Genomic DNA, 27,921 nt, shown 5'->3' on the forward strand with positions numbered 1-27,921 from the left:
TCACACTGAGACTGAGCATTCCGCTGCTGAACAGCTTTTATAATCAGGAAGTCCTTTTCAATGTTCAGGTGGAATCTCCTTTCCTGTCATTTGAACCCATTGAGTCGTAATCTCCAGGGCAGCAGAAAACAAGCCTGCTCCCTCTTCATTATGACATCCTTTCAAATATTTAAACATAGCTCTCATGTCCACTTTGAACCTTCTCTTCTGCAGACTAAACATGCCAAACTCTTTAAGCCGCTCCTCAGAGGACAAGACATATTAAAAGATCCCTTATGCACACATATATCACATAATGTCCATACTATTATCTAAGCCTTGAGAGAACACACTCAGGATGAAGTGATTAATTTGTGTCTATCCTTGTATCTTATACTTTTGCTGTGACCAGTGGTCTACCATCCCATGACAAGTGTGTCTGTCTCCAGCCTTGCAATTGGTTTCCAAGCCAAAGAGGGCCGATGTATCATCTTACAGAAAATGCTAAGGAGCATTTTCTCTATACCAGTCAGAGGGTTGATAATACCAAATCCAGCTCTGGTTTGCCATCGAAAGGTAGTATAAGCCATTAACTGAGTAACTGTAAACCAGCAAAGTCCAAACAGGAATGATAATGGAGTCTTGCATTAACCCAACACCAGGAATCCCTGTTCCCCTAATCCAGGCATGGGCAAACTTCAGCCCTCCAGGTGTTTTGGACTTCAACTTTCCCAATTCCTAATAGTCGGTAAGCTGACTGGGATTTCTGGGAGCTAGAAGTCCAAAAGACCTGGAGCATTTCACTGGAATGTGAAAGGCTAATGGGGGAGAAAGATGTCAAGCTACATTAAAATGCCTCAGATTCTTCACCTTTCAGGCTCTGTTACACAAAACTGAAAATTGGCTTTTGATATGTCTCGAGATACATCTGAGAATGCCATGGTTCTTGCTAAGCAGTAGTTACAAGGTAAGAGAGGAGTTGAGGTACTAATGGTGCCTGCCACAAAGCATTTGTAGTCTCATGAATAAGAAAACCAATAAACCATCAAGTTTTATCAACTTCTTGGGCAGGAAGAAGTCATGCAATTATATACCAAGTTTTCAATGTCAGTTTATTTTTAAAATAAAAATTGTATTATGGAAAGATTTAGACTTTTCAGCAGCCAAAGAGGACGTGATCTTTATTCTCTGCAGTTCCAACCAAGAAGCTGGGAGGCTGTGCAAACAGCGGTTCCTGCCAATCCAAGGAGCGCAAATGAACCAAGAGCACCCCGGTTTCGTTTCTTGGGATCTGTAAGGCAAAGATAGAATAGTCACATCACTTTTTATTAAAAAGTTGTATTTATTTGTTGCAAAGAATCTCTCTTTGTTGTCCAGAATAGGAAAGGGTTAAGGGAGAGGCAGTGGACTGGGTCATGCAAACCCCACATCAGTTGAGAGAGTAAGAAAAACTGGGGTGTCTATGGTACAGGAAACACATAAATCTAGGATGAAATTGTCCCATATAAAACCTTCACTTGGGTGGTGGGCAGTATGGTGTTTGTGGAGGACATCGGCATGTTCATGGCGCTTACTATAACCTGCAATGCCATTGGAGGGAGGGTGTAATGAACTCATACCTTTTCTTCGTAGGCTGCAGCCTGGAAGTCCGTGAGCTGGCCTCCATGTTGGGAAGGCAGCTCAGGATGGCAGACATGATGGTATAGGCAGAGAGGCAAGGGGAGGAGTCAGCTAACTCCTGATTGGTTCAGACCCCAAGGGGAGGAGTTGAAGGAGAGTGTAAATAGGCTGTCATTTCTGACAGAAGGGAGAGAGAAGGATTTGAGATAGCAGAGAAAAGATTAGGATTTCAGACAGGGAGAAGAGAGTTTCTTAGTGAGCTAGGAATTAGCCTGTTAGGGAATAATTAAAGAGCAAGTGCTTCTGTATAGTTTGACTAGAGCAGTCAAAGTGAAGGCTTGCTTACTTGTATTAGGACAGAATACAAGTGGGTTTATTTCGCTATAGGTCAGGGTAGTCCATGGGAAACCTAGATACTCTGTAAGGCAGCCAGAGGTGGCTGGCCAAAGAATCACACTGTTACATATTACAGGATAGTGTGAGGAAAGTAGCTCATGTTAAGGAAAAGTTACTCCTTCTAAAGAAACCATTTGCTTAATAAGTCTGTGCTTCAGAAACAAATTACGTGTATGTACCTCTCAGTAGTCAGTTGTTTGCTTCAAATATTTCAATAAACCTATTCTCTAGTTTACTGTTAATCTGCCTCAGTCTTGTTTCATCATATAAGGTTAGATCCAGTAAGCCTCCACATATCTACAGTTCAGTCACCAGAAAGGGAGCCAAAAGGAAGAGCCAGTGTATAGGGACATTTTACCTCTAGTACAACAACAAGACAATTCCTCAAACTGTAATTTGGGGTGGTGGCAGCAAACCTACCATTACACACACATTGTTCTCTCTCATCACCTGTAATTTCCTCCTTCATCTTGTTACAGAGGGCCATTGGTGTCTCCTGAGGGGTGGGAGCTATAGCTGTTTGTGGAGGCAGGTGCTTATCTGTGTAAGTGGACACACGGCTACACACACACACATACATATTTTCACTTTTATTATATGTATAGATTATTATTATTATTAGTTGTAGTATAGCTGATAGAGGAATACTCATGCCATTTTAGGGATCAGCAAATCAAATATACCCAGAAACAGATCTAACATTTGTGGCACCAAAATGTGTGTTGCCCAGTGAAATCAGATAAACCTGACTTAATATAGACATAGTTTGCTACTTTTTTAAAAATGGGGGGGGGGGGGGGGAGACAATCTTAATAGGATACTTTAAATAGGATACTTTAGCTATTTCACACAGTATATAAATGAGGAATTGGATGCACAAAGAAGTTGGTTTTATAGAAAAACCAACTTCTATCTAATGAATCATTAAGGTGGACCAAACTTGCACCAAATGCAGTTCATAGTCTAGACTCTCACCTCCTGTGTAGTAGCCATAGGCATAGAGCAGTCTTCCAATAATCCATGCCACACCAAGTCCTGTAGCAGCACGCTGGAAAGAAAACAAACAGTTGGTATACACTTGGGAGTTTCACAAGTAACTAGATGTCCAGTGGAGGAGAGAGGAACCAGAAAATTATAATTCTTCAGGTATTAATGCAGGGGTTTTTCAAAGACATGAACCTTTTCCCATGATCGCTCTGGTTTCTATATGAGAAAAGCAATGGGGAGCGGATGGATGTCCAAGCATTTCCTTACTCAAGAAGCTAATACCTGAATATAACACTCATGACACTGAATCAAATAAAGTTTGAACAAGATTTTCCATTTGACATTGGGGCACAAATCTCTCTTTATGTACAGAGGCACATAACAATGAACACAGAATATAATCTAGACTCCCCATAGGCCATGGATTATAATGAAACCTGTATCATTTTATATAAATTTGTACTTGAAAATTGAACTCCTCTTAACTCTTGACATTTCTTTTATAGGAGAAGGGAGTAAAGGAAGAAAGGAGAAATACTCAAAAATAGACTTTAGTTTTGGAAAAAATGATGAATGTTACTTCACTACTCCCAATATTTTCAAATATATTTTTTAAAATTTCATGAGAAGGGTGGGGTATAAGTATAGGAAATAAATAAATAAATAAATGTCATTTTTATATGAATCTGTTACTTGGTATTTTCAATAATTTTAAATTATATTGAAAATGTAGCATTTTAATGCTTAATTTGATGTTTTAAAAACTAAATTATATTAATATTTTATTAATGTACTGAATTAATTTGAAAGTTCTTCAAACTATTGCTCATATTTCAAAACGATGGTCATTGCATAGAATCTATTGTGAAAGCACTCTATCTATTTTATTAGTTGCTACTTGTGCTATAAAAACAAAGTAAGTGGTGGAAGGAAAGCTAGTGTGAACATTGGATTATGACATTTGAGACCAGGGTTTGACTCCCTACATAGCATAGAAACCCACGGGCAACCTTGCCCAAGTCATGCTCTCTCAGACTCGGAGGAAGCAAAGAAGTCACCCTATGAACAAATCTAACCAAGAAAACTCCATGATAGCTTTGTTTTAGGGTCACCATAATTCAGAAATATCTGAAAGCATACATTTTGTAGAGGAGTGACATCCAACCATATGGAGGAAGTGTATAGAAGCAGAGAATGAAATACTTCAAGCTTTGCAACCAAACCCTGGTTTTGAAAGAGAGCACTCTCTAGCTAGTCAAACAAAATACTCTGACAGTTCTTGAGCAAGTTGTGGATTAAAAAAAGATTGCTTACTTACCGGATGGGAGAGCCCACCAATTCCAAGGAAGAACAAGAAGGGAGAATACACTTCTAGCCTGAAAATACAAACAGAAATTATTGGAGACTTGTTCTCATTAATGATCTGTAGATGTGGATCACAACTACCAACAGATACGGGTCTGAACGTAATTCTGAACCAAATGATAAAGGTCTAAACATAGTTCTGAACCATAGCATACCTCAAAGAAGCGAGAGTATCCATCTGCCCATGAATAGTTTTTGGCATACTTGCAATGATCCTATTCTTTTAAGGGCAAAACCAAGCAGGGATTAGGGGTGTAGAACCCTCCACCAAAATGAGAAAACTGCACATATAGGCCTGTTTTTGTTTTTTTACATTAGATAACACTTATTTTGGGATTTCCAGATTCTCCAATAGAAGTTGACCATATGCCGAGAGAACAACTTTTTTCAGTCACAAGTCGGGCAGCAGCAGAGATCGCAGCAAATATAGACATCCACAAATAATCAAATTTGAGAATGCTTAACCCACAAATGTAGATGATGGATTATAATAATAATCATCATAATCATCATCATCATCTTCATTTGTACCCCGCCACCATCTCCCCAATGGGAACTCAGGGCGGCTTACATGAGGCCAAGCCCAACAACGCAATACAATAAATGAAATCAAAACATAAACAACAACATAATAAATTACATAAAATATAAACTATAAGAATACAGCAAACAATGTAAAATTACAATAAAATCATTCATAATACAGTGAGCTGGCCGCATGTACAGGGCTTTTTCTATTTCTGCCCCTGCCTTATGGAATTCCTTGCCACCCTATATGAGAGCCATGCGTGACTTAGGACCTTTTACTCTAGCACTTAAGACCTGGCTTTTTACTAGAGCATTCGATCTCTGTTAATTTTTAATTTCTATATGTATGTATTTTATCTTTTACAATTTAGCTGTAAATCACCTAGAGCATTCTTGGATGGAGGGCGATTAATAAGTAATTAAATATGATGATGATGATGATGATGATGATGATGATGATGATGAGAATAAAATACTAAAGGTAAAATCGGGGTGAGACGGCAGTGGAGCGGATTATTTGTGAGGGAGGAACTCTTCCGAAATGGGGTCAAAAAGGACCATCAAGGTGCTACAAAAACTTAAGAGGACCTCTGTGTGGTAAAGCACTACAGATTTGTACCTATGTTCTTCACAATGCCCTCCTGTAGCATCATATGCCTCCCTATGGGAGCAAACATTCTAGCTATCATAAACAAATTATTGGGTGTAGGGAAGAATATCACATGGCATAAGGGGAGAAGAAAAAATCAATGGAGATGTACAAAGCCAGTATGCAAGGAATCTTGTATTGGGAGAAAACTAGCGTATAAATAAATTGAATACAGGCAGCCCCCAAATTACGAACAATATCGGTTCTGTAGGTTTGTTCTTAAGTTGAATTTGTATGTATGTCGGAACCAGGGATGGCTCAACCCATTACGCAAAGTAAGCATTCGCAGTATAGTTGATTTGCCCAGGGGCGCTCTTGAGGCGCTCTTGGAGGAAAATAAGACCTTGACATATGTGAGTTGTAGTTACTGGGATGTATAGTTCACCTAAAATCAAAGAGCATTCTGAACTCCACCAATGATGGCACTGAACCAAATATGGCACACAGAACTCCCATGACGAACAGAAAATATATATAAATGATTGGTTGGGGGGGGGGGCACCAAAATACTGTTTGCTTACTGTTGAAAATTACCTAGGGCCACCTCTGGTCGGAACAGGTACATTTTTAAAGTGTAACTTCAGCCATCCATATATATTAGTTAGTTAGTTAGATAGTTAGATAGCACAGGGATAGGATTAACACCTGTAGTATTTATTTTGCTGCCTGTGTCCCTGTTCAGAAGATTTCCCCTCACTTTCTGTCCCTGTGATAATTTTGAAAAAATTGGCTTGCTGTGGAAGCCAGGATTGGTGACAAAACTTCAGTGGAGACACTTTTTCCCCATGATAACTCTTTCAAGAGTGCCTTGGGTTAGATTTCTCTCACTTCCTGTTGTCTCGCCCCCGTTCTTAACTATGAGTCATCTATATGAAAGGACTATCATGCTAGCTTATGTGTTCAGCACTCTTCAGTCTTCAAAGCTGAACATTTCCAAAGGACTGTAGTTCTTACTGACTTTTACATGAGCTCTACTCTTCAAAACACAGTTTGCAGTGATTTAGGTTTCTACCATGCAGGATAAAAGTCTAACTGATGCATTCAAGTGTTGGCATGTATTTTATCCTTTTCAGAGAAGAAAGTGGTATATCTGGCGTGCTTATACATTTGACACATCCAACTGACACAAGGCCAGTTCTCTCATTAGTAATTGCCCCAAGCTGTGGTGTGATGGACAGTTTAGATTTGCTACTCCACACCCGATCTTGACAGACTGGAGAAATGCCATGGACCCATCTAGCTGTCCAGAACAGGGAATTCTCTGCCTCAGGGTACTACAGTACTTCACCAAAAAGTAATAAGGAAAGAGTAATGGTAGCAGAACTTATTTTGCAAGCCATCTGATTTCTGCCAGATTTTTAAAGGAATCTTGAAGTTCAGAGGGGTCACAATGGCAAATTTAGCTAATTCCATGCCATCTAAAAATACACAATTATAGTCACTCCTAAAAGATGTGCATTCAACCTCTTTTTAAAAAGATTTTCAAAGAAAGGGGATCCACCACCTTTCCAAGACAGCCAATTTCATTGCCAATTAACTCTTATAGTAAAGACATTCTTCCTGTGTTTAGGTGGAATCTCTTTTCATGTAATTTTAACCCATTGGTTCATCTTTTAGTTTCTAAAGGAGCACAGAACAGGCTCATATTGTGTTCTACATGACATCCCTTCAGATAAAGATAGCAGTCATACTTTTTTTTAGTCTTTTCTTCTTCAAGTTAAACATACCCAAGTACCCACGTCATTCCCTAAAAGGTTTGGTTTCCAGACCTCTGATCACCTTAGTTGTCCATATCTGAACACATTCCATCTTACTGATATCCTTCTTGAACTATGGTATTCAGAACTAGATACACTTTTTTTACAGAAGGGGGAGATGCAGAAGTAGTGCTCAGCTGCTGAATAATAATAATAATAATAATAATAATAATAATAATAATAATAGTTACAGAGAATTAACACGCCAAACTCCTCTGGGACTTCCGGATTCAGACAGACAGAGTTTTGGAGCATAATACTCCTGATCTCACAATCGTGTTAAAAAACAAAGTATGGATCGTCGATGTCACAATCCCAGGTGACAGCAGGATTGAAGAGAAATAACTGAAAAAGCTGACACTATATGAGGATTTAAAAATCGAACTGCAAAGACTCTGGCACAAACCGGTAAAGGTGGTCCCAGTAGTGATCAGCACAGTGGGTGCAGTGCCTAAAGACCTTGGCCTGCACTTAACACAACTGGCGCTGACAAAATTACCATCTGTCAGCTGCAGAAGGCCACCTTACTGGGATCTGCACGCATTATTCGCTGATACATCACACAGTCCTAGACACTTGGGAAGTGTCCGACGTGTGATCCAATTCAACAGCCAGTAGAGTGTCTGCTGTGGACTCATCATGTTGTGTTTCAAATAATAATAATAATAATACAGCTGAGGCTGATTCCCTTCTCATCCACTGGTCTAACAACCTCCCATCCATCAAGAGAGAAGAATGATGAGGACGATAACAGTGTGGCACCCTTTTCTTACTCTAGATTGAGGACACAAACACAAACAGCCAAAGAGACAGTGCCACTACTACATGAGCAGCCATCTCTGTGCAGACCATTGCTTCTTGGGGTAAGAAAAATGGGCGGCTTGGAAAATACAGTGTATATTCCAGATCATCTCCAACCTAGCCACAGACTCTGGTACTGAAGGCCTTGCTATATAGACACAGCTACTGATGGCAGTGTAGGTTGTCCTTGTTTGTACTTTCACATTCTTGTCCTCGCAGCAGAAACCCCTTTCTTTCTGGATGGGCCGTGGGGTTGTCTCAGTAGGGAGCTAGCAGACAGGCAAGCTCACTGTGTTTAGTCAATGGGCAAGCTTGGATGAACCCTGAGTTGAGAAACTAAGAATAAATGCATCAGAGACTACTCACGTGTTCTGGTGTGCCCTCTGGATACAGTTAAAGAGGTGACCATTTTCAGGGTCTGTACTATACATGTTTGGGTACTGTTGAGGAGAAAAAAAACACAAATTAATACATGTTCCCACTCCATCAACCAGTATGTGTGGTACAATTTAGAGACTGAAGAATACTTTAATGTAGACACACAAAGAAATTAATTACTGGGTTGTTGTAGGTTTTTCAGGCTATATGGCCATGCTCTAGAAGCATTCTCTCCTGATGTTTTGCCTGCATCTATGGCAAGCATCCTCAGAGGTTGTGAGGATGCAGACAAAACGTCAGGAGAGAATGTTTCTAGAACATGGCCATATAGCCCGAAAAACCTACAACAACCCAGTGATTCCAGCCATAAATTAATTACTGCTACCATGAATACCCTACAGTATTTTTACTGCCAAGTTAATGTTTTATGCTTGCCAGTGTATGTCAGCGTGCTGGAAGAAGCAAAGACCACCAGCATTGAAGCGATGGTCCTCCTCCATCAACTCCGCTGGACCAGCCACGTTGTCCGGATGCCCGACCACTGTCTCCCAAAGCAGTTGCTCTACTCCGAACTCAAGAACGGAAAACAGAATGTCAGTGGACAGGAAAAGAGATTTAAAGATGGGCTCAAAGCCAACCTTAAAAACTCTGGCATAGACACTGAGAACTGGGAAGCCCTGGCCTTTGAGCGCTCCAGCTGGAGGTCAGCTGTGACCAGCTGTGCTGTAGAATTTGAAGAGGCACGAATGGAGGGTGGAAGGGAGAAATGTGCCAAGAGGAAGGCACATCAAGCCAACCCCGACCGAGACCGCCTTCCACCTGGAAACTAATGCCCTCACTGCGGGAGAAGATGCAGATCCAGAATAGGGCTCCACAGTCACCTACGGACCCACAAGAATACTGATTATGGAAGACTATCCTACTCGGCCAACGAGGGATTGCCTACATAAGTATTTATTTATTTATTTATTTATTTGCTTTATTTCTATACCGCGTTTCTCAACCTAAATTAGGTGACTCAATGCGGTTTACACAATATTAATTAACATAGCAATAACAGTTAAAACACATCATACACAGAAGCAAACACACAACAATCATACATAATGCCTCGATCACAAATGAAATCCAATCTCATAATCCTTGAGCCGTTCCTATGTTCAGTTTACCGTCATCCTATGTTTAATTGCGCTGATTAGCCAAATGCTTGCTCAAAGAGCCAGGTTTTAAGCTTCTTCCGAAATGCCAGTAGTGAAGGGGCCTGTCTGATGTCAATGGGTAGGGCGTTCCATAGCCGAGGGGCCACCACCGAGAAGGCCCTGTCTCTCGTCCCCGCCAACCGTGCCTGTGACGCAGGCGGAACTGAGAGCAGGGCCTCCCCGGACGATCTTAATGTCCGTGGAGTAAGTAAACATGTGTTTGCTATATTACTTGTATGTGTTATTTGGTTAGCATTTCAATCAACATGCACCATGAAGGGCTTTCTTCTTGGAGATTTCTCATCGCATGCAAGATCTTACATCCGGAGGTTTTGGGAGAAGTCTGGCTTACTTGGAGATTGTGGCATTTAGTTAGACAAGCCAGATTTGTTCTTTGAATTATGTCAGAGCTGTCATCCTCTATCAAGCATATGTGAAACAGCTTGCTTTAAGAATTCACAATATGAGATTGCAACTCAGCTGAAACCATTCTTCAGCCAAGACCAGTATATCACAGCCCTGGAAAGAGGACCAAATGACGTGACCACCAAGATACCTCTCCACTCAAAAATTCTATTATCATAGTTCATATGCCTTGACATAAAGGAGCAAACCACATAGGCAAACCACATTCGGACCACATGTTCTTGCATCGCCATGAGCTATTTTGGCCTGCTATATGGAACAGTCTGCATTTGGCTCATCCACAGACAGTACTTTTATGCTTCCCCCTCAAATCCCAAATGTTTACCAGCTGCAGATTGGCCAAGGTCTATGGAAAGAACTTCCCCTGGGCCAACTCCTCTTAAGACATGTTCCTCTTTCCCTCCTTTTCATCCCCTTCAGTTACTGCATCTAATTTAAAGTATAAAGATATGGGCCAAAGCAGCAGAAGAGGGAAGCTTTCCTTCCCAAAGTGCTGCAGTCAACAGGTTGATCCCTGGATATGGCGCATGGAGTAGCATGCACTCAAAGAAACATTTTAAATACAAACTTGGTTAATTCAAATGGCTCAAGCAAGCGAAGTTTTATGCCACCAGGAATGAGGTGGAATCTCTGCTTATCTCGTACTTGTCTAGAAAGTATTTTCCAACTGTAATGAAACAAAATGCTCACAAGATGCTCTTACTATGAATTAATCAAAACAATTAATGAAAAAGCACAATGACAAGAAGGCACAGAAAAGGTTAATGCTACTGTTATTGTTGCAGTAGAGTGTGTTGAGCAAGCTACAACTGGTAGTAGGTGGGGAAAGAGGGCTGCTCAGGTGCTGGATCAAGAGCAGCAAAGGAAGCGAATTAGGGACATATTCATGACACCTACAGATTCTGAATCATTTGAAGGTTTCTCAGATTCTGAAATGGAGGAGGAGGGAGATGGGGGCAGAGACTTGAAACGGGCTACTCGGGATCAAGAGTCAGATGAGGAACATGAAAGGGAACGTATCCGGGAAATACTTAATGCTCCAACTGATGAGGAAGACTTCATGGGGTTCATGAGGAGTGATGGGACTGGGAGGGATGACGGGGAGGAGGATGGGTTAGATTGGACCCGTGTACAAGAGATCAGGGACATATGTACCCAACCCACATCAAGTGAGGAGTTTGAAGGGTTTTCAGGAGACTGGCAACCTGGAAATACATGGGGTGATCTAAGTCTTGATAGATGTTGGAAAAGTTGGAGGGACGGGCGGTGGCGAGCAGCTGTAGAAGCAAAGGCACCTGAGAGTGATGAAGACAGGGTGGAGTCCAGCTCCACCTCTGATGAGGAGTTATAGGATTAAAGTAAGGTATCAAACTATTGGAACTTTGCAGTAGGCAAAGTGCTGTATTGGGCTTGGGACTTTGTTGCTGCCATTACTCTCGCCTTGGGTCCTGGGACTGCAGATCTCTGTGTTTCCGTGCTTCTACCATCTGGAAACCTGTAAGTGCTGACTGCTATCTTCCTGCTGACTTCGGATTGTTTTTGGGACGACGACTTCGCGCTTTGGACTGCTACAGCTTCTTCTGGACGTGCCTTGACCTTGGACTGTTTCTAGACTACGTTTTTGCTTGCTCCTACCTTGTTTATTGATGTTTATTGGACTCTGTGTTTTTGAAGCAGTTTGCTGATACTTTTTGTTATCCCAGATTATATTCCAGTATAATCCAGATTATATTCCAAGTTGTGTTTTTTGCTTGGCTTTTTGCTACAGACTTTCAGTTTTTGCTAGTAACACTGAGTTAAGTGTTTCTAAGCTATTTTTGTTACTTTAATAAACTTTGTTGGGCCTTTACCCTTGTGTTTGGCTCTGTTAAGGCTTCTGGTTCACAACAGTTAGAGTAACGACTCTTATTCCCTTCAGAGACGCCGCAAGCTGAGCCTAGAGAAAATACTTGCAAGGCCAGTTCCTAGGGTATTTATTTGTTCATTGCCTCCTCAAATGGGCTTTATGGCAGTGCTTTTGTCCTCTTGCTTTGTGTTGCAGTTAGCTTCTTTCAGCAATACAAAAGTAGCCACTCTTCCAGCTCCATCTGTTAGCAGTTAAGGCCCTGAGTCAGACTTCTGACTCACCAAAGTGAGCAGTTACACCCTTTGGCTCTCTTCCCAACTATCAAAGCTTTCCAAAAGAGTTTAAACCATTTTACACTTTGAAAGTTGTCTTCCTTTGAGATTTTCCTGCAAGATTTTATGAGTGAAAGTTTTATATCTTACTTTGGCAACAAGGAAAGGTGAGCGGAAGAATCTTAAAATACTCACCAGAACAGTGAATTGTATTACTTTCCAAAACTACTGTAAGGAGTCCATCAAGTTCTAATTCTCAAGCACAGGGGAAACATAGGCATTGAGGGCTAAAAAAGGCTTTTTTTTTTCAACCCACTCTCGGAGTATCCAAAAGGGTGTATCTAATCTAGTCCACAGATTATCTGGGAGGCTACCTTGTTCCTTACAACTACTGCTGGACTCTCTTTGTTGATAGGAAGGTTGCCCTTCCGTGGCTTCGGCCAGAACTTGAAAGCAATGCATACATATTGCTTTGGAAGGTAATGAAAAATAATGACATTAAATAATGACATTCCTTTTGCAAACATAATAATAATAATATCATCAATAATATCATCATCATCATCACACAGCCCTAGATGCTTGGGAAGTGCTCAACTTGTGAATTTTTGGTACAAAATCCAGCATATAGATCTCGTTTGCTGTGGCATACTGTGCTTTTGTGTCAAAATAATAATAATAATAATAATAATAATAATAATAGTAATAGTAATAGTAATAAAGACCTCAAAATCGAATTGCAAAGGCTCTGGCATAAACCAGTACAGGTGGTCCCAGTGGTCATTGGCGCATTGGGTGCCATGCCAAAAGATCTCAGCTGGCATTTGGAAACAATAAACATTGACAAAATCACTATCTGTCAACTGCAAAAGAGAGTGTGGACAGCCACCCTCAATTATTGGCTGCATCTGTCTTTCTCAACATGTGGCCTTGCTCTGTTAACTCTGAGAGATGAATTTCAGTCTACATGGAATAAGGCAGTGGCAATCAAAATCGCAACTCTAGGCTTCTCTCAAGGACAACTGCTAGGTATAGGATGGGACCAAGCCAAGGATCTTATTAGACAACAGATCCTGGATATAGAGCGACAATCAGACTTAGCCTGCTCTCCAGAATTCATCATTAGCGAAGATAACAGATATCTCATCGCTCCCATGGCTTACTTAGCAAACCTGGAAGTGCCTAAACACCGAAGAGCTTTCACTTTGGCAAGATGTCATGCCCTTCCATCGGCAGTACTGGAGGGGAGGTACTGGAAGACCCCTGCCCAAGAGAGACTTTGCCCGTGTGAGTCTGGCTACATTGAAACAACTGAACATGTGCTCCTCCAATGTGTGTTCTATAGAGACATTAGAGCTAATTTCATCACTCCATGGCTTTTAAAACATCCAGGGCGCACTGAAAGATATTACACCCTCCTGTTCCTTTCGGACTCTTGCTCTGCGACAACCTATAGTGTTGCCAAGTTCTGTGCAGCAGCAATCAATATTAGACGGCTGATGACTGACTCCACCAGGCAACTTACTGCCGGGAATATAGTTAGAATGATTTGTAATAACTGAAATGCTGTAAATGCTCCCCTCTCATCCCTTTTTAGAGCTTCCCAGTTGTCTGATATTTATTATTAGCCGTCCCCCTATTTTAGATTCATACATGCACTTTAAACTGTAAGTTTAGTCTGTTTTATCTTTTTAATTTGTCTCTTTTATAATATGTTTTTAATCTGCTTTTATACCTGAACCTTACTTGGGAACTGCGATTCCCTTCCTTGGGCACCGGTGCCCCATTCTATACTGTGCTGGTCAAAGACCGTAATAAATCATTGATTGATTGATTCAACTGCAAAAGGCCAGCTTACTTGGATCTGCGCACATCATTCGAAAACACATCACACAGTCCTAGACGCTTGGGAAGTGTTTGACTTGTTCGACTTGTGATTTTGTGATATGAAATCCAGCATATAGATCATGTTTGCTGTGACATACTGTGCTTTTGTGTCAGTAAAATAATAATAATAATAATAATAATAGACAATGTTACCTTTTCACATGTGATTAGAAGTGTCTATTCACTACTGGTAGGAAAGTAATGCTTTGAAAAGAATTCTGAGGGAATTCATTTTCAAACTGCAAGCTATTTTTAAAAATATTTTTAAGGAACTAGAACGAGCTGAGCCACATGAAGAATGAAATTTCTCTCCATGCACAATGTTAAAAATTCGTTTTTCTTCTTTTAAGCTTTATAATCAGTTCAATAAGTTTAATGAGTTACAATAATTAGTCATAATGATTAGTTTCATTTAAGCTAAATTCTGTTTTCCCAAGTTCTGTGTTCTACATGTTATCTAGATTCATCTTGAAGCCACCTGGAAAACAATCATTTTATGTAGCACCCCTTGTCTCCAGAATATCCTAATCTTAGAATTAAGGTCCATGCCAATAATTACAAAATTTAGACACAGGCTAAACATATTCTATATCCAAGGTTTTGAACATTAGCTTTGTGGACTGAGGTTTAGCTTTGCATGCTTTTCTCTTAAATGATCATTGCAAGACAGATTATTCATTATGATACCCAGCCTAGGTGTCAAGTTAGACTTTACTGGCTGTGAGGAAGTGTGGGAGTTGAAGTCCAAAACACCTGGAGGGACGAAGTTTTCCCATGCCTGCTTTAGACGGAAGATTCAGAATAATGACAATGTTATTATATAATGATGACAGCTAAATTGATCATAATTGATGGCAGAGAGAGGAGGCAACAGTGACTGACTTGATAGTACTGGTGAGAGGATCGAAATGTACAGAAAATGATTGCAATCTTGAGGTTCTCTGCATAGGTGGCATGGGGAGGGGGTCTAGAAAGAGGAATCAGCTGAACGGGAGAGAGAATAAGAACTCTGCATGTATTCAGATATGAGGCCTAAACAGAAAAACTTTTTTATGACAAAAAAGGAACAAAGTAGCATATGTCCCACAATAAAAAACGACTATGTATATCATGTATGCAGGCAATAAAAGTGGGATGATGCAGTTAGTGCGAAAAGTGCTGGACTTGGATTTAGGAGATCCAGGTTCAGGTCCCCATGGGAAATGTAGCTCAGCAGGTGATCTAGGGACAATGACACACTCTCAAGTCATTTTACAGGATTGTTGTGATGATAAAGTAGGGAGGAGCCATATATGCTGACTTTAGCTCACTGGAGAAAAAATAGGATATACTGTAAATAATGCAAATGTAAAAATATATCCCAATTTGTTAAATATCAGAACAATTACTCTTTCTTCCTTATTGTGATTCCCAGCAGAATAAAAGTCGATATGATAAATTCTCTGACACAATTCTATGTGAATTTGTATGTTAAATTCCATAAAAATTTGGTAAGAGCATTGATTTTACTCAGCTTTTATTTCTGACCTTGCTGCCATCAACAAAACTCAAAAACTTAATATGGACATGCCACTAGTTTTACCTACCCATGCCCCCACCCAAACCCTACTTTAAGGAATTAATCAATTTTTAATCTTTGGATCTTTTGATCTTGTAGTTGCTCAATTATTTAGGAGTGGGGCGACAGGCCAGTAGGCCATGATGCCTTGTATTCATATATGGTTTTACTGAATGTGTATGTTTTGTATGTTTTGCATATTTTGATATGGTCAAAATTGACTAATCAATAAAGAATTGTATAACTAGCTGTACCTGCCATGCGTTGCTGTGGTCAACCTTCTCTCCCTCTTTCTCTCCTTCTTTCCCTCCTTCCTTCTCTACCTCTTTTTTCCCCCCTCCCTCCCTCCCTTCCTTCCTTTTCCTTCTTTCCTTTTCTCCTTCCTTCTCTACCTCTTTCCTTCATTCCCCCCTTTTTCTTTATCTTCTTTCTCTCCTTTCTTCTTTCTCTACCACTTTCCTTCGTTCCCCCTTTTTCTTTATTTTCTTTCTCTCCTTTCTTCCTTCTCTACCTCCTTCCTTCCTTCGCTTTTTGCTTCCATCCTTCCTTCTCTCTTCCCTCCCCTCCCTCTTTCCCTCCTTTCTCGCTCCCTCTTTCCTTCCCTCCCTTTTTTCTTTCATTCTCTCCTTCATTCTCTCCCTCTTTCTTTCCTTCCCTTTTTCTTTTCCTTCCTCTTTCTTTCCTTTCTTCCATCTCTACCTCTTTCCTTCCTTCCTTCCTTCACTCTTTTCTTCCATGCTTCTTTCTTTCCTTCTTTCCTTCTTTCTCTCTCTCTCCCTCCTTCCTTCCTTCCTTCCCTTCCTCCCTCCATCCATCCCTCCCTCCCTCCCTCCCTCTTCCTTCCCTTTTTTCTGTATCGTCATTTAGCTTTTCATCATTGAGCTTTTTGGGGTTTTTAAGTCCTTTCCGCTGCTTTATTGGGGGGGGGGAGGGGGTTATGAGTGATGGTCACTTGTTGACTGAGGCGTATTGTGTCCAAATTTCGTGCCAATTCGTCCAATGGTTTTTGAGTTATGTTAATCCCACAAACTAATATTACTTTTTTATTTATATAGAAGATATCCACTGAGACAGCCACCCTTTCATGCTCACCTCCACTTTGAACTTCTTCCGTGCTTTTCCAACATTTATTGCAAGATGCATTACCATGACGAAACTGGCAGCACCAGTGAGAATCACGTAACCGTATTCTTTAGAGAGAACCACCATCTTGGCACTGCGAAGAGAATGAAATTAGAGGTCAGTCCTTGCTCAAGAATTCCAATCACCTGTCTGCACAAAATAATACACAAGTATTGCTTACTTTGAAGACAAAAGACAGATAAAGATCACAGCCTGCCTGCAACTTGCCTGTCTGAAGACAAGGAAGAAACAAACTGTACTACAATAGGAGTTACAAGGCCATACTGAAGTCTGGTCCCATAGTCATAGAATCCTAGCTTTGGAAAGACTACAAAGATCATCTAGTCCAGTGGTTCTCAATCTGTCAATCACTAGGTGTTTTAGCCTACAATCCCAGAAATCCCAGCCAGTTTACCAGCTGTTAGGATTTCTGGGACCTGAATGCCAAAACATCTGGGGACCCACAGGTTGAGAACCACTGATCTAGTTCAACCCAAAGCAGAACACACTTTGCACGCCTAACAGCATGGATTCATAGAATCTCGGAGTTGGAAGAGGCTCTTCTGCTTAAAAAACCCCAAAGATGAAAAAGTCCTCCTCTCGCTGAAGCAATCTGTTCCACTATTGAGTTCTTATAGTAAAAAAGAAGAAGAAAAAAGCCTAACATTTAGGTGGAACCTCTTTTTCTTAACATTTCAATTTACTGGATCAGTAAAAAAACAAGTGGGCTATATTTTCTACATGAGATCCCTTCAGATATTTAAAGATGGCTATCATGTCACCTCTTACCCTTCTCTTTTCTAAGCCAAACATACCCAGCAACCTAAGTCATAAAAAGGGCTTGGTTTCCAGAGCTTTGATCCTGGCTTCTCTGTGGACACATTCTGATTGACTGATATCCTTCTTGAACTGTGACACAGTATTCCAGATGAGGTCTAACCAAAGCAGAATAGCATGAGACGCTTACTTCCTGGATACTACGGGCATTCTTACACGCAGCTCTTAAAACAGGTTCTGTCATTGCAAGCCCATTTTGCTTAAGACAGACAAACCTGCCTGCCTAATCCTTATCGAAAGCACTTTGAGAAAGCTCACAACCCACAACATGAACACAGTACATGCCAATGACTCCAAAGTTGCTGCAGAAACAGCTTCATATTACTGTATCACTGAAATCACTTTGCATGTGAGCAGCTCCAAAACGGGGATACAGGCAACCCCCAAGTTACAAACAAGATAGGTTTGGTAAGTTTGTTTTTAAGTTGAATTTGTTTGTAAGTCAGAACAAGTACATTTTTGAGTGCAACTCCAGCCATATATATATATATATATATATATATATATATATATATATATACATATATATACATACACACACACACACACATATATATACACACACACACATACACACACACACACAAATACACATACATACTAGCCGTCCCCTGCCACGCATTGCTCTGGCCCACTCTGGTGATCATGGGGTTCTGTGTGGGAGGTTTGGCCCAATTCTATTGTTGGTGGGGTTCTGAATGCTCTGTGATTGTCAGTGAACTACAAATCCCAGCAACTAAAACTCCCAAATGTCAAGATTCTATTTTCCCCAAACTCTACCAGTGTTCACATTTGGGCATATTGAGTATTCGTGCAGAGTTAGGTCCAGATCCATCATTGTTTGAGTCCACAGTGATCTCTGGATGGAAGTGAACTACAACTCCAAAACCGAAGGACACTGCCCACCAAACCCTTCCAGTATTTTCTGTTGGTCATGGGAGAACTGTGTGCCAAGTTTGGTTCAATTCCATCGTTGTTGGGGTTCAGAATGGTATTTGATTGTAGGTGAACTATAAATCCCAGCAACTACAACTCCCAAATGACAAAATCATATTTTTTTTGGGTTGTTAGGTTTCTTGTGTCCAAATTTGGTGTTAATTCGTCCAGTGGTTTTTGAGTTCTGTTAATCCCACAAATGAACATTACATTTTTATTTATATAGACTAGCTGTCCCGTCACGCGTTGGACCAGTGTGTGTATATGTGCTTTGTGTGTGTATATATTTGTTTACACATGTATATGTGTGTGTTTGAGGTTATATATATGTGGTTTTGCGAATGCGTTGTATTTTTTTTAAGTCTTCCCTGCTGTATTTTTTTGAGTGAAGGACATACATTGGGTTGTTAGGTGTCTTGTGTCCAAATTTGGTGTCAATTTGTCTAGTGGTTTTTGAGTTATGTTAATCCCACAAACGAACATTACATTTATATATATATATACTAGCCATCCCTTGCCACGCGTTGCTGTGACCCAGTCTGGTGATCTGGAAAATAAAGTAATGGTTTCTAATATGTGTAATTCCTTTATGCTTGTGAGTAAACAGTATTCCTTGTTGTTTCTATGCCAGTGTTGATGTGGAGATTGTCTGGTTTGTCTACTCTGGAACATTCAACTTATAAGTGTCCTTCTTTAAGGGTCCCTTTCAAATCTATGATACTACATCTGTGTGTGTGAATCATATATATCTATCTATATCTATGGCTGGATTGCTCTTTGTCAGGCGGGCTTTGATTACGTTTTCTTGCCCTGAAGAAGGGAGTTGGATTGGATGGCCTTAAGTATTTTCTGTTGGTCATGGGGGTTCTGTGTGGGAAGTCTGCCCCGATTCTGTTGTTCGTGGGGTTCAGAATGCTCTTTGATTGGAGGTGAACTGTGAATCCCAGTGACTACATCTCCCAAATGTCAAGATTTATTTTCCCCAAACTCCATCTTTGTTCATATTTGGCCGTATTGAGTGCTTGTGCCAAGTTTGGTCCAGATCCATCATTGTTTGAGGCCACAGTGCTCTCTGGATGTAGGTGAACTACAACTCCCAAACTCAAGGTCAATGCCCACCAAACCCTTCTAGTGTTGTCTGTTAGTCATATGTGCCAAGTTTGATTCAATTCCATTGTTGACTCTTTTGTTTTTAAGGTACTCATTATTCACAGAGCATTTATATATATGCTGTCCAGTGCTCTATATATACAGGGACATAGACAGCGGAACAAGCTCCATGGGGGTGTTAATCCTTCCCTATGCTGTCCAGTGCTCTATATATAGAGAGAGCACTGGACAGCATAGGGAAGGATTAACACCCCCATGAAGCTTGTTCCACTATCTATGTCCCTGTTCAGAAGATTTCAACCCTTTTTTCCCATGATAACTGTTTCAGGAGTGAATTTTCTGATGGGGAGATTTCCTCTCACTTGCTGTCATCTCCACCCCATTCTTAACTACGAGTCGTTTGTAAGTCGGATGTTTGTAACTCATGGACTGCTTGTATTCCCATTTTCATAAACTACTGCTTCAACATGACTTGAAGATTAGTTGCTGGAAATTTACAATGTCATGCAATTGTAATTTTTTTCATTTATGACCAGAGAGCCTCCAATACGACTTATAAACCCCATGTGATAACGTTCTTTATTCCTGCTAATGCAATCTAGAGTTGCATTGCCTTTATGGCCATTAACTGCTGACTCATGTTTATCTTGTGATCTATTCAGACCTTTTGCACATTTTCTGCTTTTAAGCCAGGTATCTGCCCTCTTGTATTTGAATATTTCATTTCTCCTGCCCAGTTGTAGGTTCTTTGCGTACCTTACAATTCACCTTGCTGTAGTTTATATTATTATCTTTAGTTCATTTTTTGTTCTCTAATCTGTCAAGGTCATTTTGAATTCTAATCTTGGCCACTGAGATATTAGCCATTTTCCTTAATTAGATGCCATTTGCAAATTTGATAAGCATAATCTTTATTCAACCATCAAATCAAAGTCATTTATAAAAATGCTAAACAACACTGAGCCCAAGACAGAACTGTGAGGAACCCCACTAGCCACTTCTTCTCAGATTTCAATTATGTCTATCAAGTTGTATTTGCCTCCCTACACTAGGGGCCCTTCCAGACAGGCCCTATATCCCAGGATCTGACCCCAGGTTTTCTGCTTTAAATTGGATTATATGAGTCCCCACTGCCAGGTAATTTGGGATACACAGAAAACCTGGAATCAGATCATGTCTGTAAGGGCCCTAAGAGTTCAAGTTCATCTGGTTTATTTCCCGTAGTCTGTGCATTAGTGTGTTATTCTATGGATAGCAGGAGGCATTCTTCCCAGCTTACCTATTTTTTTAAAGTCTACTCTTAGGTACTTATACTGAGTTATATGCAGGACGGAAATGGTATTTCAAAGTGTAAAATAGTGGTAGGGTTTAAAGTTTAATTGCAGGGGTGAAGGGGAGGGGGTACATACCATACACAATTGCTGAGTGTTTAAGATTTCTATAATTAACGGCTCTTCCTTCTTAGCTATGTACTCTGCACCTGGGCTTTGGCTGCAAGCAAAGCTAGAACAAGGATCAAAGTTCAACTCCTTTATTGCTGGGAGAAAGTTCACCCGGAGTAGATGGCAGTAGTCCAGAGGACACTCCTATCACTATGTAACCTTTGTCTCTTCTAACAGTTACAAGCGGCACGAATTTACAGCTACCGTAACTGTTACAAAATGGTAGGGCCATCTAAATCTTTATGAGAAGCATATTTGGGGAATCAAAGCACATGGATGCCGTTCTACAGTTATCCATGTGAGCAATTATGTGATTTGGGAGGATTTTAATTGCACTAGGAAAAATAATGCTCTGACTTGGGCATTTCCCTGGCAGGATTAAAAATACTATGTAACACAATTGTAGTTCCTGGGTTATAAATGTTGTTTCCTAATTGGTTCTATCATCATAAACACACGGGGAGAAGTGTATTAAACTGTAAAAAAAAAACGTTGTTTTTGCAGGATGTACTGCAGCACATTTTGCTATAGTTTTTTCCAATGAATATCTCCTAGAGCAGTGTTTCTCAGCCTTCCTAATGCTGCGACCCCTTAATACAGTTCCTCATGTTGTGGTCACCCCCAACCATGAAATTATTTTCGTTGCTCCTTCATAACTGTTATGAATCGTAACGTAAATATCTGAGACACAAGGTGTGTTTTCATTCACTGGGCCAAATTTGGCACAAATATCAGATACGCCCAATTTCAAATACTAGTGGGGTTGGGAGGGATTGATTTTGTCATTTGGGAGTTGTAGTTGCTGGGATTTATAGTTCACCTACAATCAAAGAGCACTATGAACTCCACCAACAATGGAATTGAACTAAATTTGGCACAAAGAACTCCCATGATCAACAGAAAATACTGGAAGGGTTTGGTGGGCACTGACCTTGAATTTTGGAGTTGTAGTTCACCTACATCCAGAGAGCACTGTGGACTCAAACAATGATGGATGTGGACCATATTTGGCACAAATCTTCAATATGCCCAAATATGAATACTGGTGGAGTTTGGGGAAAATAGACCTTGACATTTGGGAGTTGTAGTTGCTGGGATTTATAGTTCACCTACAATCAAAGAGCACTCTGAACCGAGCCCACAATTGATCTGTACCAAACTTGGCACACTACCTACATGGCCAACATTGAATACTAGTAGAGTTGGAGGGCTGTTTTTGAATTCTGGGAGTTGTAGTTCACCAACACCATAAAAGAAGAGAAAGGCAGGCAGAGAGATCTTCAGCCTTCTCTGCCAAAAGGGTTCCTAAGACTATCAGAAATAGGTGTTTTCTCATGGTCTTTGGTGACCCCTCTGAAACCCCCCTTGTGACCCCTCCAGGGGCCCTGATCCCCAGGTTGAGAAACACTGTCCTAGAGTCTCGTCCAATTCAACCTAGTTTGTGGCAGCCACAGAAACAAAGTTTCTGGAGTATAGCAACTACTTTCAAAGTAAGTACTGCACAGTCAAACAGAAAATAACACTTTCAAAGCAGGAACTGAAAACAAATCCAATTTTGTTACACAGTGACAAATGATTTGATCCCGCAAAGGGTTGCCTCTGCTGACATGGCTATGCTTTAACAACAACAACAACAACAACAACAACAACAACAACAATTTTATTGTTCTGTTGAAGGCTTTCATGGCTGGAATCATGTTGTAGGTTTTTTCAGGCTATATGGCCATGTTCTAGAGCAGTGGTTCTCAACCTGTGGGTCCCCAGGTGTTTTGGCCTACAACTCTCAGAAATCCCAGCCAGTTTACCAGCTGTTATGATTTCTGGGAGTTGAAGGCCAAAACATCTGGGGACCCACAAGTTGATAACCACTGTTCTAGAGGCATTCTCTCCTGACGTTTCGCCTGCATCTATGGCAAGCATCCTCAGAGGTAGTGAGGATGCTTGCCATAGATGCAGGCGAAACGTCAGGAGAGAATGCCTCTAGAACATGGCCATATAGCCCGAAAAAACCTACAACAACCCAATAATTTTATTTCTTCCCTGCCTCTCCTCATGGCTCGAGGCGAGTTACAACATTGCCAAAACACATAACCGTTTTAAAATATTCCGTATGTTTATAAGGCTGCTTTTGAGTGGCAACAACTCTCACTTGATCAGAAGAAAGCTTTGGAGAGTGATAAGCAGCCCACGAAAGGGCAGCAAGGGCAGAAAGCAGCCTTATAAACAGGGAGAACTGGAAAGCCTTGCACTGGAAGATTGTAATTGGAGATCTGCTGTTACCAACAGTGCTATGGAATTTGAAAAGGCATGAATATAGGGCAAAAGGGAGAAATGTGTCAAGAGTAAGGTGCCTCAAGCAAATTCTTGCTGTGACTGCCTTCTATCTGGAAATGAAATCTATGGGTTTCATCATACTTGAGCATTTATCCTCTAAATGATGTGACTGCCTCCTGGAGAATTCTGGGGTTTGCAGTTTAGGCAGGCCCAGGGCTTCTCTGGATGAGCCCCTCTCTAAACTACAAGCCCCAGAATTCTGCAGGAAGAAGCCACAGCATTTAAAGTGGATAGATGTAAGAACTGGGTTGGTGTAAATATAGAACAACACTCAAAAACAGGGGAACTCCAGACCAGAAAGAATCAGGGACAGCTAATCACCTCTCAACAAAGGATTCCCCCAGGCAGTAAGAAGTCACACCTTGAAACTTCTATTTATTTATTTATTTATTTACATTATTTCTATCCCGCCCATATCAGCCCGAAGGCGACTCAGGGCGGAGTACACAGTCGGCACAATTCGATGCCATAAAATACATTGATAAAGCAAAAAAGAAACATTCCAATACATTTAAACATAAAAACAACGAATAATAAAAATTTAAAAACGATGTCCTCTCGTTCAAATCCTCATCCATTCCATTGTCTTGGCCGTTTCTGGGTCATTTTCCGATTCAAGTTTTGTCTTTTTTTACTAGGCCATTAAATACTAATCAAGGTGGCCAATTGAAACATTCACACCTAGTTCCAACAGACAAGAGTTCTTTATCCCACCCTGGACCTTCCACAGATATATAAACCCCATTTTCCTAATTTCCAACAGACCTCAAAACGTCTGAGGATTTTTTTTTGTCATGTCGGGAGCAACTTGAGAAACTGCAAGTCGCTTCTGGTGTGAGAGAATTGGCCGTCTGCAAGGACATTGCCCAAGGGGTGCCTGGATGTTTTGATGTTTTACCATCGTTGTGGGAGGCTTCTCTCATGTCCCTGCAATGGGGAGCTGGAGATGATAATGGGAGCTCATCCACGCTCTCCCCGGATTTGAACCTGTGACCTGTTGGTCTTCAGTCCTGCCAGCACAGGGGTTCAACCCACTGCGCCACCAGGGGCTCCTACCTCTGAGGATGCCTGCTACAGATGCAGGTGAAACATCAGGAGAGAATGCTTCTAGAATCTAGAACATGGCCATAAAAGGTACAGGTTGTCCCCTGACATTAAGTCCAGTCATGTCTGACTCTGGGGTGTAGTGCTCATCTCCATATCTAAGCCGAAGAGCCAGTGTTGCCCATAGACACCTCCAAGGTCATGTGGCCGGCATGACTGCATGGAGCACCGTTAGCTTCCCACCGGAGTGGTACCTATTGATCTACTCACATTTGCATGTTTTCGAACCACTAGGTTGGCAGAACTGCTAGGTTGGAACATGGCCATACAGCCCCAAACAATTACAACAACCCAGTGATTCCGGCCATGAAAGCCTTTGACAATACAGATATAAGAACTGTGCAACAGTGGAACTCTCTGCCTCGGAGTCTCGTGGAAGCGGCTTCCTTGGAAGCTTTTAAAGAGGTTGGATGGCCATCAGTCAGGGAGGCTTTGACGGTGCTATGGCAGAGGGGTTAGACTGGATTGCCCATGGGGTCTCTTCCAGTTCTGTCATTCTATGAGATAGTAGTGTAATGTGGTTGGTGCTAGAGCAGTGTTTCTCAATCTGGGGGTCGGGACCCCTGTGGGGGTCGCGAGGGGGTGTCAGAGGGGTCGCCAAAGACCATCAGATAACTTAGTATTTTCTGTTGGTCATGGGGGTTCTGTGTGGGAAGTTTGGTGGGGTTGAGAATACTATTTCATTGTGTATTGTCAAAGGCTTTCATGGCCAGAATCACTAGGTTCTTGTGGGTTTTTTCGGGCTATATGGCCATGTTCTAGAGGCATTTCTCCTGACGTTTCGCCTGCATCTATGGCAAGCATCCTCAGAGGTCTGTTGGAATTAGGACAATGGGTTTATATTTCATTGTGGGTGAACTATAAATCCCAACAACTACAACTCCCAAATGGCAAGGTCTATTTTCTCCAAATTCTACCAGTGTTCACATTTGGGCATATTGAGATCCATCATTGCTTGAGTCCACAGTGTTCTCTGGATGTAGGTGAACTACAACTCCAAAAACTCAAGGTCAATGCCCATCAGACCTTCCCAGTATTTTCTCTTCGTCAAGGGAATTCTGTGTGCTATGTTTGATTCAATTCCATCATTGGTGGAGTTCAGAAGGCTCTTTGATTGTAGGTGAACTATAAATCCCAGCCACTCAAGCATTACGAGATGACAAAATCAATCACCCCCAAGCCAACCCCACCAGTATTCAAATTTTGGGCTTATCGGGTATTTGTGCCTAATTTGCTCCAGGGACTGAAAATACACCCTGCATATCAGATATTGACATTACAATTCATAACAGTAGCAAAATTAGTTATGAAGTAATAACGAAAATAACGTTATGGTTGGGGGTCACCACAACATGAGGACCTGTACTAAGGGGTCACAGCATTAGGAAGGTTGAGAACCACTGTGCTAGAGAGGTTTCTAGTCATGTACAGATCCACTGCGAAGACTGCCACTGGGAGGCATAGGCCTGTACGTCATTTCCGGTTTGTGGCGACCCCCAAGCGAGAGAACTAGCTCGAAGCCTCCCAGCGGATTTCCAGGGCTGAGCTGGGCGGGGAAACGGAGCCCTGGTCCCCAGTCCTATAGCCCAGCGCTCAAACCCGGAGCCGTGTCTCTTTAAGGGGAAACGCAGCTTGCAAACCCAATTCCCGTTGCCTATACAGACTGCCCAGTCTATTTCCCCGCAAAAGGGCTCGCGCCTCGGGGGGGGGGGGGGAGAGGAAAAGCCGCGTGCGCCCCCTCCTCGCGCATGCGTCCTGCGCAGCCCCCCTCTCCTTTTGCCCCCTCCCGTCCTTGGCGCGAGCTCAAAGCCGGGACTCACCGCTTTTCCGTCCGGCGAACAGGAAGAGGAGGCGAGGCGCGAGCCCGGCTGGGACAGAAATGCGGATGCTGCCGCCTGGAACAGAAGGACCCACGACAGCCTCCCTCCCGCCCCAAGGGGCGGTACGTCCGCCCAGAAGGAGCGAATGACCATAAATGCCCTATATTAAGATACAGTTAAAGCAGTCGCCTCAGGCATAGGCAAACTTCGGCCCTCCTGGTGTTTTGGACTTCAGTCAGGCCCTCCAGATGTTGGTCGCTTCTGCCAGAAACAATATCATACGAAAGCTGACTGGAACAACCTGGGGATCACATCCAGATACAGTGAAGGCATCTGCCCTTGCGCTGTGCTACTCTGCTGCTGAGTATGCATGCCCAGTATGGAACACATCTCACCACACTAAAACAGTGGATGTGGCAAGGGCCGTAGCCAGTAAAAAATTTCGGGGAGGGTTGAACATTTTTTTGGGGGGGGGGAGTTTTGAAAATTTCGGGGGGGGGTTAAACATATTTTTTGGGGGGGGGAGAGTTGAAACCTGCCTCTTAGGTCACGCTGAAGCAAAGAGCACGGGGGGGGGGGGGGGGGCAGAACAGCCTTCAATAGCCTGCAGCTCCGCCCCTGTCAACCACCTCCACCAAGTCTGGCCTCCTTAGTGAGAGCATTCAACACCCCCCCCCAACATGGTTGCTTTGCTACATCGGCTATTGCTGCAAGTAATGACAGTGTGAATAAATTGTCAATATTTGCTTGAGATAGTGCTTGCAGGGAGGGACTCTTAATTTTTTTGCGTCTCATAGACTTAGCATGGGGATAAGCCAATGCCAGAAGGGACAGAAAGTTTCATCTATGCTGATGATCGTGCCATTACTGCTCAAGCAGGGAGCTTTGAGATGGTTGAACACAAGCTCTCCAAAGCTCTAGGTGCTCTAACTGCCTATTACAGGGAAAACCAACTGATCCCCAACCCATGTAAAACACAGACATGTGCCTTCCATGTCAAAAAACAGACAAGCATCCCGAGCTCTGAGGATCACCTGGGAAGGAATCCCACTGGAGCATTGCAGCACACCCAAGTACATGGGAGTCACTCTGGACTGTGCTCTTACCTACAAGAAGCACTGCCTGAACATCAAGCAAAAAGTGGGTGCAAGAAACAACATCATATGAAAGCTGACTGGCACAACCTGGGGATCACAACCAGATACAGTGAAGGCATCTGCCCTTGCGCTGTGCTACTCTGCTGCTGAGTATGCATGCCCAGTGTGGAACACATCTCACCACACTAAAACAGTGGATGTGGCTCTTAATGAGACATGCCGCATTATCATGGGGTGTCTGCGCCCTACACCACTGGAGAAATTACACTGTTTAGCCGGTATTGCACCACCTGACATCCGCCGGGAAGTGGCAGCCAATAGTGAAAGGACCAAGGCAGAGACATCTCCAGCTCATCCCATTTGGGTATCAGCCAGCACGTCAACGACTTAAATCAAGAGATAGTTTTCTAAGATCTACAGAGACACTCGCTGGAACACCTCAACAAGCGAGAGTCCAAAAGTGGCAGGCTC

General features: G+C 42.0%; 1 protein-coding gene across 1 annotated transcript; it reads right to left on the minus strand.

The window, feature by feature from the left end:
* Window positions 1–1,065: 1,065 nt before the first annotated feature.
* On the minus strand, window positions 1,066–26,461 carry MGST3 (microsomal glutathione S-transferase 3). The gene is made up of 6 exons (XM_060774328.2): window positions 26,354–26,461; window positions 16,741–16,864; window positions 8,449–8,522; window positions 4,301–4,358; window positions 2,971–3,043; window positions 1,066–1,270 (listed from the first exon to the last, which is right to left on the minus strand). The coding sequence occupies exons 2-6, from the start codon at window positions 16,855–16,857 to the stop codon at window positions 1,161–1,163; spliced, it is 432 nt and encodes a 143-aa protein (XP_060630311.2). The 5' UTR covers window positions 16,858–16,864; window positions 26,354–26,461; the 3' UTR covers window positions 1,066–1,160.
* Between the last annotated feature and the right edge of the window lie 1,460 nt (window positions 26,462–27,921).

Source organism: Anolis sagrei, chromosome 4 (assembly GCF_037176765.1).
Source record: "Anolis sagrei isolate rAnoSag1 chromosome 4, rAnoSag1.mat, whole genome shotgun sequence".
In the NCBI taxonomy this organism is placed as follows: Eukaryota; Metazoa; Chordata; class Lepidosauria; order Squamata; family Dactyloidae; genus Anolis; species Anolis sagrei.